General features: G+C 48.5%; 1 protein-coding gene and 1 long non-coding RNA gene across 2 annotated transcripts in view; one reads left to right on the forward strand and one right to left on the reverse strand.

Annotated features, from left to right (window-relative positions):
* The window catches only part of LOC113893299, a 31,761-nt gene extending 26,516 nt beyond the window's left edge, over window positions 1-5,245 (reverse strand). The window contains exon 1 of the long non-coding RNA XR_003511277.1: window positions 4,185-5,245. This is a non-coding gene — a long non-coding RNA (uncharacterized LOC113893299). The remainder of the gene's footprint in view (window positions 1-4,184) is intronic.
* Window positions 5,246-5,528: 283 nt separating this feature from the next.
* On the forward strand, window positions 5,529-10,072 carry DUSP6 (dual specificity phosphatase 6). The gene is made up of 3 exons (XM_027543197.1): window positions 5,529-6,481; window positions 7,057-7,494; window positions 8,546-10,072. Exons 1-3 carry the CDS (start codon window positions 6,082-6,084, stop codon window positions 8,851-8,853), a joined length of 1,146 nt encoding a protein of 381 aa, XP_027398998.1. The 5' UTR covers window positions 5,529-6,081; the 3' UTR covers window positions 8,854-10,072.
* Window positions 10,073-13,832: the final 3,760 nt, after the last annotated feature.

Genomic DNA, 13,832 nt, shown 5'->3' on the forward strand with positions numbered 1-13,832 from the left:
TAGAACTGATTCAAATGCATTCTTTTTAATGGCTGAGTAATATTCCATTGTGAATATGCAGGTTCTTTACCACTGTGCCACCTGGGAAGCCCTTGTGAACCCATATGCCCTTTATTTACAGTCAGATTATTTCAAACATATTTTTCAAATGCAGTTAAATTCTGTTCTGAGGTTTAGCTGTCCTGAAAGTCACTGACTGTCACTTAAAAAAAAATTATTGGAGTATAATTGATTTATAATGGTGTGTTAATTTCAGATATATCGCAAAGTGAATTAGTTATACATATACATATATCCACTCTTTTCAGGTTCTTTTCTCAAAAAATCATTAGCATATTGAGGAGAGTTTCCTGTGCTATAAAGCAGGTTCTTATTAGTTACATATTTTATATATCGTGGTGTGTATATGTCAATCCCAATCTCCCAATTTATCCCTCCCCTCCCCTTTCCTCATGGTAAGTTTGTTTTCTACAACTGTGACTTTACTTCTGCTTTGTAAATAAATTCATTTGTACCCGGTTTTTTTTTTAAGATTCCAAATAAGCACTATCATATGATATTTGTCTTTCTCTGCCTGACTTCACTCGACTGTCACTTTGAGGGCCTCCCCAGGACCTCTAAAAATACCAAATCCTGGATATGCCAGAAGGCTCCATTTTAAGTTTGATCTTCCAAAACACGCTCTCCATATTAGGTGAAAATCTGTTTAACTATTTTCACATGATGTGTTAATAAATGTCACTGTATTCACAGAGATTACTCCAAGAAGATTAAAGGTCGTACCAACCCTTTTAGGTCTCATAAATCACAAGTGTTCGCAAATGCAGGAAAATTCCTGCCAAGTTGGAATGCTTCTCCAATAACCAAGCAAACGTTTATAGCCACAAGATTTTAAGGAACTTCCCAGGAGGAAATATGAGGAAGAATTCAGCACAGGTGCTCATTGCATGCACAAACACACACGCAGAGGGACAGCAGGATCTATGAAACTGTTTCTGTGCCCTTGTGAAAACGGAGCAGAGATGACTGGCCATATTCTGCAACCTTCAAACACAGTCTTCTATATGTGACTGATACCCTAAGCAGGGAACTGAGGCCTCCGGAAGTAAAGAAGCCTGTGGTTCTCACAGTCACTGGAATTCTCCTGAGAGAGCTTTTCCTGGGAGCCCTGGCAACAGGGCCAGAATGAGATTCAAAGCAGGATAATCAGCAACAGCCAGCCAGCTTTATGCAGAAATGTAGCAGTGATTTTAAAAAGCATCATCCATTGAGTACCTACTTTGTGCCTTTTGCGTCATCTTGGCTGTCCCTAACCCTCACAGTTGTTCGGGGCGGGCCTAACTATTCCCCATTTTACATACTGCTGAATTCCTTTCCTTGCTTTATTTTTCACTGTAGCACTTTCCCTTTTTAATATGCTGTATAATTATTTATTTTGTTTATTGTCCTCACTACAACGTGTGCTCCAGGAAGACGGGATTCTTACCTGTTTTACTCACGACTGCCTTCCTGGAATCCAGAGTAAATGAATAAATGGGTGAATGAATGAATGGAGACCCAGAGTGGTTAAATGACTTTCCTCTGTCAAACTATTACTTAGGAGACAGAGCTAAGATTTGAACTCAGGTCCTGGGTGCTACACCAACACCCATCAGTAATGGTGGCTGTGAGGATAAGCATCCAGGACATACGCTAAGAACGCTAGACGCGCATTTATTGAATGGTTGACTGATGAAGAAAAAGAAAACCACCGGATGGAAAAGGAGCAGGAAGGAAATGAGCCTGACTTTTGATCCTTGACATCTGTGGGGAAGGAGCAACATAAAACATGAAGCCCAGAAAAGCCTGGTGGCCAAAATTCAGTTCACAAGTGCAGACCTTGATTCTTTCAAACTTCAGGAGGAATAAGGAAGTGTGGTGGGTGCGGTCTCCACAGGCCTTCTAATACGGATACATGGTAATCCTTAAGGGTCTGTAAAGAGTCAGACCTCAAATCCCCACCCCACCATTTGCTACCCTCTGACCTCAGGCAAACTCCTTAATCTCTGTAAACGGGAATAATTTGCATGGGTTTTCTGAAGACTGATGGAAATACTGTATGTAAACACACAAATTAAGACCATGCCCAATGTGTGGCGGAGAAGGCAATGGCACCCCACTCCAGTACTCTTGCCTGGGAAATCCCATGGATGGAGGAGCCTGGTGGGCTGCAGTCCATGCGGTCGCTAACAGTCTGACAGGACTGAGCGACTTCACTTTCACTTTTCAACTTTCATACACTAGAGAAGGAGATGGCAATCCACTCCAGTGTTCTTGCCTGGAGAATCCCAGGGAAGGGGGAGCCTGGTGGGCTGCGGTCTATGGGGTCGCACAGAGTTGGACACGACTGAAGCGACTTAGCAGCAGCAGCAGCCAATGTGTGGTAAATGCCCATTACCCCTATTACTTCAATTATATCAGCATAGGGTACAGAGTGTTTAAGAGGGAAGCAGTAGGGAGAAGTTAGAAAGGTAGCTGGGTATATTTTGTATCTAACTGGTTTAAAGGATTTTGGTGCCGGTCTGTCACAGCACGTGCTTTTCTTGACATCTGAATCGCGATGGATTACACTGCTTAGCGCAGTTCCTCAGAGGATTTCTCCTGAGACTAGGGAATTCCAGGCGGGTTCTTAGGCCTCACACAGCATCGTTGGGATGGAAAGGACTGGGTCCATTCTGCAGGTTCCAAATTCAGAAAGATCAAAATAATACCAATGCTTAATGACAGACCAACAACGTCTTAGGGCATCTCACTTTACCTTTTCAATCATCAGAGATTCTATCAATTTCCTTATGCCAACGTGGAAGACTACAGCTTAAAAAGGTAGAGGATATAATCAACGTCGCACATTTAGGAAGGGGTGGGGACGGACCCCTTCAAACTCGGGCCGTCGCCACCCCAGGGGCCCTTTCTTTCAAGTCACTTCAGTTCACTCAGTCGTCTCTGACTCTTTGCGACCCCATGGACTGCAGCACGCCATGATTCCCAGTCCCATCACCAACTCCCGGAGTTCGCCTTTTTTTTTTTTTTTAACACCGCACTTTTTCAGACCCACCGGTTAGAAGGCCATTCTATAAAATGTCTAGAGAGGAGCTGAAGGGTTCAGACGCATGGGCAAAGCTAAATGTTTCAAGTTTAAGTGTTGCGACCATCACCCCAAATTGATGCCTAGGCTCAGGTAACTGCACTTTTAAAATGGCTAAATGGAAATCAACTTCTCTCCCTGCCTTTACTGTTGGAGGGCTTGGGCTGAAAGATTTTGCACGTCTCAGTTCCGCTGCAGGGTATCCTGCCTCTCGGCTCCTGGCCTCCAGGTCCCATTAACAGAAAGGGACATCAGCAACAGGTGGGGGCGGGTCGGAGGCGTTACCTCCCGCGCAGGCCTCCTCCAGCTCAAACCGGATGGTATCCAGTGAAACATGCGAGTTCTGTTCCACCAGATGCCCAAAAAAGGCGCAGGGAGCCAAAAAGCGTTGCAACCCCACCTTCTCCCAGCACGCTCCTCCAGGGGCGGCCCGACCGCAGCAAAGCTCCAAAATTGGCAACCTGGGCCTAGCAGCCGCCTTTTTTTTTTTTTTTTTTTTTTAAGCCTACATTCTCCAAACCAGGGAAGAGGCGGGTGACTAAAGATGCAAATTGGAGCGGGGGCGTCAGCAGGCAGGCCCGTGGGTGCAGGGCGTCTAGCTTGGGGAGACCCCGCGACCTCAGGTGCCCCCGGAGATATCCGCGGTGGGCGCAGAGCGCCGCGAGGGCGCTCGGAAAAGCCGCTCCCAGCCGAGCCGCTGCCTCCGCTTCCGCCTCCCCGGCGGCGGCGGCGGCGACGGGACAATGCGCGGCCTCTTTCCGCCCGGGGTTAGGGAGGGGCGGCCGGATTGGGGCCCGCGCCTTCCGGCCGCAACCCCCCACCTCCACCCCCTGCGCGCCGCGCCGGCCGCACACAGGTGGTTTTCCGCTCGGGAGCAGCAGGCTCGGGTACTTTCATATAACAATATGATTGTGCGCGCTGGGAGTGTTCCTCCCCGCCGCCGCCGCCGCCGCCGCCGCCGCGGCCCCCACCCGTCACGCCTCTATCCGGCAGTCCGCCCCACCCCGTGGTACGCCAGCCGAGCGCGGATCGCTGGTCTGGCCAGCACCTCCCCAGTTACCTGCTGGCTATGCAGCGCGGCCGAGACGTTCCCCAGAATCCCCAGGTCGCCTCTGGAGCAGAGGACCCGGCACGCACTCCTCGCCCCACACCCGCCCCAGGCAGAACTGGAGCCCAAAGTCCCGCACTCGGTCCCCCACCGGTCCCCAGGGTCCCTAGAGGCTCGGCGCCAGCTGAACTGGGCTGCGGAGGCGGCGGGTGCTCACGGGGAGCGCAACGCGCAGGAGGGGGCAGTGTTCTGCCAGTGCCCGGCGACTTGCAAGGGAGGGGGTTGCTGCCCCGCGAAGAAAGGGGCTGACCCGGCGCGGGTTGTCCGGGTGGCTCCATTCTGACATGCCTCGGTCTACAGTAAACCAATCGGCGAGCCCCACTTGAGCCCCCGCAGCCTGCAGGCCTTGCGGGAGGACTTCCCCATGCTTTGCGGATGGTGGGGACAGCCGGCCCAGCTCCGCGTGCCCGGGTGCACCGCGTCCAGGCAGCCCCTCCAGGGAGGCTCCTGTGTCTGGAAGCTGAGCTCGCTGCTCAGAAATGATTAACGAGCACTACCACCCAGCGCGCAGTGGGTGACTGCGGGGACCGGGGAGGGGGTGCTTGGATCCCCGGAACAATGGCTTATAACGCCCCACACCGCCCCAGAAATAAAAGCATCAGACTGCCCAACGACTTTGTTCCGGCAGTCTCCACTGGTTTTTAAAAAATTAATTAAAACACCGTTTTTTTAAAAAAAGGCTTGCTTCCTATTATCTGGACTTCCAAGCATTTGATTGCTTGATTAAAAATGTTTGAACAAAATCCTGGTTTGTTTCAAAAGATGTTGGATTAGCATTTAACACCTCATCGGTCACTAAAGCCCAGGCAGTTTACCAGCCCCAACAGAGCCTCGGCTAAAAGAACATCAGAGCAAACAGAGCTGGGCTTTTAAAACTGGCAAACAAACGCCACACACACTGCCTAAGGCGGGGTGGGGTGGGCAATGGTGAACTCCAGTGCAAATGAGTTTAAAAGGAAGAAAAGGGAAAAAGTCAGCACAAGTTTCTCTAAAGCTAGCTTGCGCTCACAGGCGTCGCGAACAAGGGCTTTTGTGCCCGCTAATTGCACCATTTGTGCGCAAAAGTTCCGACGCGAAGTGTGAACTCTCAACAGAAGGAAACATGAGACAACTGAAGTGCCCTGGTTTGTGTGCCCTGCTCCTCCGCCGCCGCCGCCTCCTCTTCTTTCTCCTTCCTCCCGCGGAGCCCGCTGTTGCAGCTTGTTTGCACTGGGGCTTATCCGGAGCGGAAATTCCTTTCCGTTTTTGTGAATGACAAACTCATTAACAATTCATCAACACAACCTGTTCCAGCCGGCCCGTCCCCACGGCAACAGCCCCTTCCGCAGAGCGCTCATTGGCTGGCCCGGAGAATGTATCCATTGAGACGCTCGCTGTTTGTATCCATTGAGGAGCTGCCTTGCGCAGGGGGTGTGCGAGCGCCGAGGCCAAGAGAGAGTGAGCAATCGAGGTTTGAATAATCCTAGGAGAAAGACGGCCGGGTGGATTTGAGGTGCAGTCTTGGAGGGAGGGATTAGGAGCCGCTGGACTTTTCTTTTCTTTCCTCCCTTCTCTGTAGCACGGAGTCCGAATTAATTGGATTTCATTCACCCTAGAGGAACAAAACTGTCTGGGCAGCTTCATTCAGAGAGATTCATTGACACCGAGAACGAGCGGCTGCAGCCGGGTGCAGAGGGAACCGCCGGCTTTACTTCGGTCTCGCCTGCCCCAACCGCTATCCCGGCTTGGGAAAGGCGAGGTGGACTCCAACCCCGCTCCGAGAGCGGCGGCTTCCCGCGGCGCGCTCGGCCTCTGCCTGCCCCGAGGGGCGTCTGATAGGCACCCCGCCCTCTACGGCAGCTCGACCCCCATGATAGATACGCTCAGACCCGTGCCCTTCGCGTCGGAAATGGCGATCAGCAAGACGGTGGCGTGGCTCAACGAGCAGCTGGAGCTGGGCAACGAGCGGCTGCTGTTGATGGACTGCCGGCCGCAGGAGCTGTACGAGTCGTCCCACATCGAGTCCGCCATCAACGTGGCCATTCCAGGGATCATGCTGCGGCGCCTGCAGAAGGGCAGCCTGCCGGTGCGCGCGCTATTCACGCGCGGCGAGGACCGGGACCGCTTCACCCGGCGCTGCGGCACCGATACCGTGGTGCTCTACGATGAGAGCAGCAGCGACTGGAACGAGAATACGGGCGGCGAGTCGGTGCTCGGGCTGCTGCTCAAGAAGCTCAAGGACGAGGGATGCCGGGCGTTCTACCTGGAAGGTACGAGCCGGGGAGCTCCGCGCAGGGGGGCCAGGCGGAGGACACCGAGCTGCAAGCTGCAGGCAGGGCGCTCGGCCGGCGCTTCTGAACCCACTGCTGCGCCAGGGGTTGTCTGCCTGTCCCCCGGCTGCGAACCCTCGTGCGTCCGGCACCCACGAGCTTGGCCCGCGAGGAACCGGCCCGCTTCCGGCCGCACTCTTGGGCCATTTCTTTCTAACCACCTCTGCTTCCTACCCGAAATGTTCTTTCCCTACTTTCTGTCGTTCGGTTTTTGATTCAGATTTTGCAGGACGGTTGTGGTGCAGATTGGCACCTTCTAGCCCTTCAAGATATTCGGAAAAGTTGCCATTTTGTTCATTTCCGGATTCAAAAGAATGAGGGTTCCCAGGGTGGGCGGGCCCGTTCGTTCTGTTCCCAAGGGTGCACATTTAGTGTCTTTCTCTTACATTTAGTTTCGCGTGTAGGGGGGGTTGGTAGGGTTCTGTGGTGTGTTTATGCGTGCGGCTGTGGCTCTCAAAGCTGTGAAAACTACTACGGGATCTCGGGTTACATGATTGTTTTTCTCCTCCTGGCAGGTGGTTTCAGTAAGTTCCAAGCCGAGTTCGCCCTGCACTGCGAGACCAATCTAGACGGCTCGTGTAGCAGCAGCTCGCCACCGTTGCCAGTGCTGGGGCTCGGGGGCCTGCGGATCAGCTCCGACTCCTCCTCGGACATTGAGTCTGACCTTGACCGAGACCCCAATAGTGCAACGGACTCGGATGGCAGCCCGCTGTCCAACAGTCAGCCTTCTTTCCCTGTGGAGATCTTGCCCTTCCTCTATTTGGGCTGTGCCAAGGACTCCACCAACCTGGACGTGTTGGAGGAGTTTGGCATCAAGTACATATTGAACGTCACCCCCAACTTGCCGAATCTCTTTGAGAATGCAGGAGAGTTCAAATACAAGCAGATCCCCATCTCGGATCACTGGAGCCAAAACCTGTCCCAGTTTTTCCCTGAGGCCATTTCTTTCATAGGTGAGACTAATGAACAATTCTTGCTCGGACTTTTAAACGCAGAATTCCTCACCATTCTTAGAGTTTAAGCTGTTCATCTTTCTCGCTGCTTGCTAATTTGTGGGACTGCAGGTCTCAAATGTTCCAGGACCGTTCTTGATTCTGGTATATCTTCTTCCTTAAAAAAAAAAAAAAAAAAGTGCCTTTTGACAAGGTTGCAGACCACAGGTGTATTGCAAATTTTGTCTGTTGTTTGACTGACTCCAGTCGTTTGAAAGAGGGGCCATTTGTAAGTAGACAGCAGGATTTTCCCACCATCTTTGGACTGGAGGAGGGCCCGGTAGAAGTACTCTTGGTAAACAGGAATCCTAGCATGACTTAATAATTTTAAAAGAACGACCTGGGAGTTGTTTTAGGACACCAAGTTAGTTGTTGGAAAGCTCTGTGAATGCGAGATGCTGTAATCCAACTAAATGTTACTGTGATACCGGTTCACAGTGAGACAGTGAGGGTAACCTGAGCCCAGCAGGAAGAACTGTGGGCTGAAAGCCTGGAGAAGCGAATCTCCAGGCATTGTAATGCATTTCCTATTACAAAGGAACTCATTTTCAGGCCATGTCGACATCCTGTTCCTCCTAATGGGCTGTCCCCTGTGACTTCCCTCTCTCTTTTCTGAAATGCCTGAATACCTCCATTGTTCGCTGCACAACAGTTGGAGAATAATTTAATAGACCCTTGCAGTCTGCTTGTCTGTATAAAAGGCATTCACGACCATATTGCAGGGTTTCTGGTATTCACATGCTGAGGCAAAGAATGCACACATTAAGGGGTTTTGTGTTGGCAGAAACTTAATACAAAAGCTCCCTTTTCAGAAAATATCTGAAATATGTAATTGTGCCCAGTGTACATGTTTTAGCCCAGTGATACATTTTCTGCTGCCTGCAGGGCTCAGCTGCCACACACAATTATTTTTTAATGTTTAGTATTATTATTACTCAGGTTTTAGACTGATCGTTCACAAAGGGGGATTTTCGGTCTACTGATATTTTTCCCTTTCTTTTTCTGTTTACAGATGAAGCCCGGGGCAAAAACTGTGGCGTCCTGGTGCATTGCTTAGCTGGCATCAGCCGCTCGGTCACTGTGACTGTGGCTTACCTTATGCAGAAGCTCAATCTGTCGATGAACGATGCTTATGACATTGTGAAGATGAAGAAATCCAACATCTCCCCCAACTTCAACTTCATGGGCCAGCTGCTGGACTTCGAGAGGACGCTGGGACTGAGCAGCCCCTGTGACAACCGCGTCCCCACACAGCAGCTCTATTTCACCACCCCCTCCAACCAGAATGTCTACCAGGTGGACTCTCTGCAATCCACGTGAAGGGCACCCCCCGCTGGGATGTGTCCAGCCGATCTTGAGCAGTTTCTCTTAGCAGCATCAGCCAGGCTGCTCTCTTTGTATGTGGCCCCAGGTGTCAACAGGACACCAGCTGTCTGTATTAGACAAGGTTACCACGTATGGCATTGGTTATTCCCAAGGGAGAGATTTGCTCCCTTCCTGTTGGAAGAACAGGACCTGCTGTATAGATAGAGGCAGTAGGTTTGCTCCACACCCCTGTGTACAGCCTACCCCTGCAGGGACTGGGATTCGAGGACTTCCAGGTACATAGGGTAGGACCAAATGGTAGGGTAGGAGCATGTGTTCTTTAGGGCCTTGTATGACTGTTTCTTTTGCATCTGGAACTGATTCTATATTGTCTTCAGTGAAGACCGATTCAATTTTGCATATAGAGGAGCCAAAGAGAGGTTTCAGCTCTGTATTTGTAGTATCAGTTTGCAAAAAAAAAAAAAAAGAAAAACAAAAATAAATAATCAATCAAATGAATCTCATATTCCATTTGATTATTGTAAATATTTGATCTTAAATCACTTGACAGTGTTTGTTTGAACTGTGTTTTTCCTTTGATGGGTTTAAAAGAAATCATCCAAAGGGAGAAAGAGCAGTTTGCCACTTAAAAACAATGGAAACTTTTGCTCTTTTTGAATCCAAAGGATATATTTGCAGCATGCTCAACGTTACCAATTCTGAATGACATTTTCATGGACACTGAATGATCATGGAGACCTTGTTATGGTGCAGTCTTCAGTCTCTTTCATATATCTTCCTTGTGACTTTTTTTCTCCTTAATGTAGTTTGATTCTGCCTTATCTCTGTAAATATTTTGATTTGTATTGTCTCAAAGGGGATATCTTGGAAAGACACCAAAATCATGGGCTCACTTTTTTTGTTGTTGTTGAAACTTCAGCTGTGCTAAACAGTATCTTACCTCTGTACAAAATTCTTCAGGGAGTGTCACCTCAAATGCAATATTTTGGGTTGGTTTCTTTCCTTTTTAAAAAACAATTTGTGTGAAACTGGAAGCGTGTGTGTGTGTGTGTGTGAGCATGGGTACTACTCATTCGATAGGCGACATGCATATGATTGTGAAGGAAGGAGACAAGTGGCTCCATATGTTCATGGTATAAAGTTCTGAGCTGAAATTTTATTATAAGAATGTAAAACCTTAAATTATTAATAAATAACTATTTTGGCTATCAAATGTGTATTTTTTCTAAATCTCTCCTTAATTGTACTTGGATGTGAAGTGATAAATTTTAGGATTTTTCATTTGGGGATTGATACTGGATTATTTAAAATACATGTAGGAATACTGGGGCAAAGTTCTCATCTCAAACTATTTCCAAGAAGTCTTCAGGTACAGTTTATGAAATTAACCTTTTGCTTCAAGTAAAAGTGATGTAATGGAAGGGATTGACTATATCATTTCCTATGAGTGTCAGTGTGAAATTCTCAGTCGTGTCCGACTCTTTGTGATCCTATGGATTATAGCCCGCGGGGCTCTGCTGTCCATGAAATTCTCCAGGTGAGAATACTGGAGTGGGCAGCCATTCTTTTCTCCAGAGGATCTTCCCCACCCAGGGGTTGAACCAGGGTCTCTTGCATTGCAGGCAGATTCTTTACCATCTGAGCCACCAGGGAAGTTCATATCATTCCTATGGACAAAATATAGTAAGTCTGGCCTATTTAAGAAAACCGTGATCCTCTTGAAGGAAAATAGTGTACTAAGAGCATAGCTTTCTGAAATGACAGTATTTAGATACTCATGAATAGTCACAAAGAGAAGGCATCAGAATAACAAAATGACAGCATTAACCTCTCTTGATTTTCCCTGACAGGGTCTTCTGCTCAGTAATACACATAGCAGGAAGAAAGTAGAGATAATTATTTCTCTGGTTTGTAACTGGCACTTCTACCTGCAAATTCTAGTCTTGGAATAGTAAATGAATCAGATGGTGTCTCCCCTTTCTGGTGTTCATGGCAGACCACAGCTCAGCGTTCTCCCTGAGTCTGGACGTGGCCACAATTTCACATTAGCGCTTGAAGCATCACCACTCTTGTCCTAATGTGCTTTATGCGTAACTAATTTAGAATGTGGGCCAGAAACCCCTGTTGAAAAAAAGTTTTTTTTATGTTGAGGTTATTTTGAACCATTAATTTTCAAGGTAAAAGCTTAATATTCTGTCATTTCCCTCAGGACATCCCTCTCCTTGTCTCGAGTGACCAAGTACACAAAATAAAAAGTGTATGAAATCAAAAGAACTAGAACATAATTTCCAGCCCCTTTTGAATGAGCTTAGTCCCTTTGTCTGCAGTGGAGAGAAAAATGAGCTTTTCACTCACACGGTACATGTGAGATGTCAGTTGGATTATCTGCTAGGAGGCAAATAACCCTGATTCTATGGCAATTGTATCAAGCTGTCCCGTGTGACTTTTAGCAGCTAAGCATGTACAAAAGGCAGAAACAGTGCAGAAAAATACCAAGTCAGTCCCTCCCATTTGGGTGCCCTGAGTCAGCCGGAGCTCCGAAAGGAGAAGTGGGTTGCAGTTCAACTTGGCTCGTGTTAATCCGGTTCTGAACGGTTTCCGCTCCTGGCATTCCCTAAACTGCCTCTTCAAAGTAGGGATTTGCGAGCAGCCTTAGCAATTTCCTGTCCAGCTGCAGCTCAAGTAGCTGTGTGCTTTTCTCCTCCCTTCTCTTTTCTCTGATTTCTTTTCTCTTTTCTCTTTCTTCTCTCTTTAATACGGGCGGTGGATAATTTTAGTGCATTTCCTCTTTGTGGATTATCGTCTCCTTTCCTTCTAGAACTTGCAAACACTGAGTTCCTTCGGCTCTGCTCAGGCCGACAGCTGGCCTCCCTGGCACTTCCTCTCGGTTCACTGTGGGCTTGTTGTTTGTCAGTCCACTTCTGAAATTAATAATGTTTTCTGGCCGAATGCCACAAGCCATTACCACAAAGGGGAAGTAACACATATGAATAGCAGGAAGCCATGCAGGGTCACAGTGTGAGCTGAGCTTGCGGTGGGAGCATAATTGAGCCCAGCCCATTCAGCAAGTGTCTGACATCGATTTGGGGGAGAGGGAGCTCCCTGCCTTTAAGCAGCTCAAGCTGTGAAAAAAAAAAAAAAAAGTTTCCAATAAATTGGTAGCAAATGGTCTTTGTCATCAGTGCAAATAAAAGAGAGGGAGCAAGGAGAGTTTAGGGCCCCCATAAAGTTGCAATGTTAGGGATTTCTCCCCCTTCTCCTGGTATATTGTTTCATAAGGCTGGTGAACAGAGTCGGGGCCAGCTTCTCTCCATTGCCACAAAGGGCCTCATGTTAAATGGGGATTTTTACGGTTCACACAGGCCAGAAGATTCAAAGAGCTATTCTCTTTCTCTTTCTTCTCTGGAAGGTGGAGGGTTGTAAATGACAGCGTGGGCCCCCACCTCTCCCCGCGCCTCCTTTCTCCGGGCCGGCCCTCGTTCCTTTGGTGCCTTTGTGCTTGCAGGAGCCCCCGTGAAGGCGATCGTTTTGCACCTTGGAGTTAGGCTCACTTCCTGAATGGAGCCCTGCATGGTTACTAGGGCAACCTTTCCCAGCAGCTGCAGCTCCCCGGCCTCCCCCCTCACCTGCTGTCCCCGTTAGTGGCTTCCTCAGGTCTCTGAGCCAGCTACCTTTCCTGGCCTTCTGCAGGGAGCTGCGGGAGGCGGTGGCTTTCTTGGAGGTTTTCTGCAGGTTTCCTGGGACTGCTGGAGACTTAGAAAATGTATTGCTTAATGGTCAAAATTGGTCTAAGGGTTAATATCAGACTTCGAAAGGGTTATCTGGGGATAGAAATACCAGCACAACCTTCAAAGGAGTGAAAACGGAGGCTTGCTTGACCCAACAATTAGAAGCCCTAAACTTCACTCTCACTAATGAATCAGAAGCCCTGGGCAAGTTACCCAATCTCACTGCATCTTTCTCTCTCTCTTTTTTTTCTTGTCTGTAAAGTGAGAGAGTTTTTCTCTTTCATTGTAGGATTCTCTTATCTATTCCAGTGCTCTGGTACACATACTAAATGGTAAAATGAGCTGCAGATCAGGGGAAACAAATAACATTTACTAAGGCTATTAGATACTGTACTTCAAGTACAATATTATCTCATTTAATCCTCAAAGCAGCTTTGAGATGAGTCCTATTATTATCCTGATTTTCAATGAGGAAACTGAGGCAGGGAGAGGCCAGCAGAGCCTATGGTCAGCTCGTGGGAACTGGTACAATTGAGCGTTGAAGCTTTAGCTCTTCCTGTTGCAAAACTGCTTGTCATCAGAATTTTCTCTTTGTAAAGTCCTGTGATGCTGACTAGGAAGTGGTGACCCCATTTCACAGCCGAGGAAGTGGAGGAAGCAGGGGTTAAGTGACCTGCCAAATCAAACCCAAATCAACAGAGTCAGAGGACCCTGGCTGATGTGTCATCGGAGAGAAATCAGCCTGCCTAGACGATGCCACCCTCCCTCTACTGGAGAAGTTGCTCTGTCTTGGGCCTATGGGCCCAGAATTACAAACCTGATTTTCCTAAGAATCTCTAGAGCAGCTAGCAACAGGCCAGCTGGCCCTGACCCTTGCCCATACTCCCCTTTCAGGATTACACAAGTGAACTGGCCCCAGAGAGAGTCACTTCCTCCCTGTGATCCAGTTGGAAGAAAACTTGCCTGGTGATGGGGCAGGAGGGGAAGGGGAGAGGGGAAGGAGGGGGAGGGGGAGAGAGGGAACCATGGAGAGCTGCAGAATAAGAGAGGCATGTTAGAAGCAAATGGAGAAGCAGAATACAAGGGCAGATCATGTGAAAGCTGGCTGTAACTAAATATTCTTGAAAAGTCATCTAAAATCTCAATCTTCAGACTTCAAACTGCTTCAAAAGGATTATTTTGGGTATAAATTTATATGTCATTCCTCACATACAAGATTCGCAGACTTTCAAATACACATACTCC

Source organism: Bos indicus x Bos taurus, chromosome 5 (genome assembly GCF_003369695.1).
Source record: "Bos indicus x Bos taurus breed Angus x Brahman F1 hybrid chromosome 5, Bos_hybrid_MaternalHap_v2.0, whole genome shotgun sequence".
Lineage (NCBI taxonomy): Eukaryota > Metazoa > Chordata > Mammalia > Artiodactyla > Bovidae > Bos > Bos indicus x Bos taurus.

What these genes read in the sequence shown, in the direction of transcription:
- DUSP6 (XM_027543197.1), top strand. Translation starts at nt 6,082, where the DNA reads ATGATAGATACGCTCAGACCCGTGCCCTTCGCGTCGGAAATGGCGATC. An exon ending in CCGGGCGTTCTACCTGGAAG is followed by an intron (nt 6,482 to 7,056) that starts GTACGAGCCGGG and finishes TCCTCCTGGCAG; the next exon opens with GTGGTTTCAGTAAGTTCCAA. An exon ending in TGAGGCCATTTCTTTCATAG is followed by an intron (nt 7,495 to 8,545) that starts GTGAGACTAATG and finishes TTCTGTTTACAG; the next exon opens with ATGAAGCCCGGGGCAAAAAC.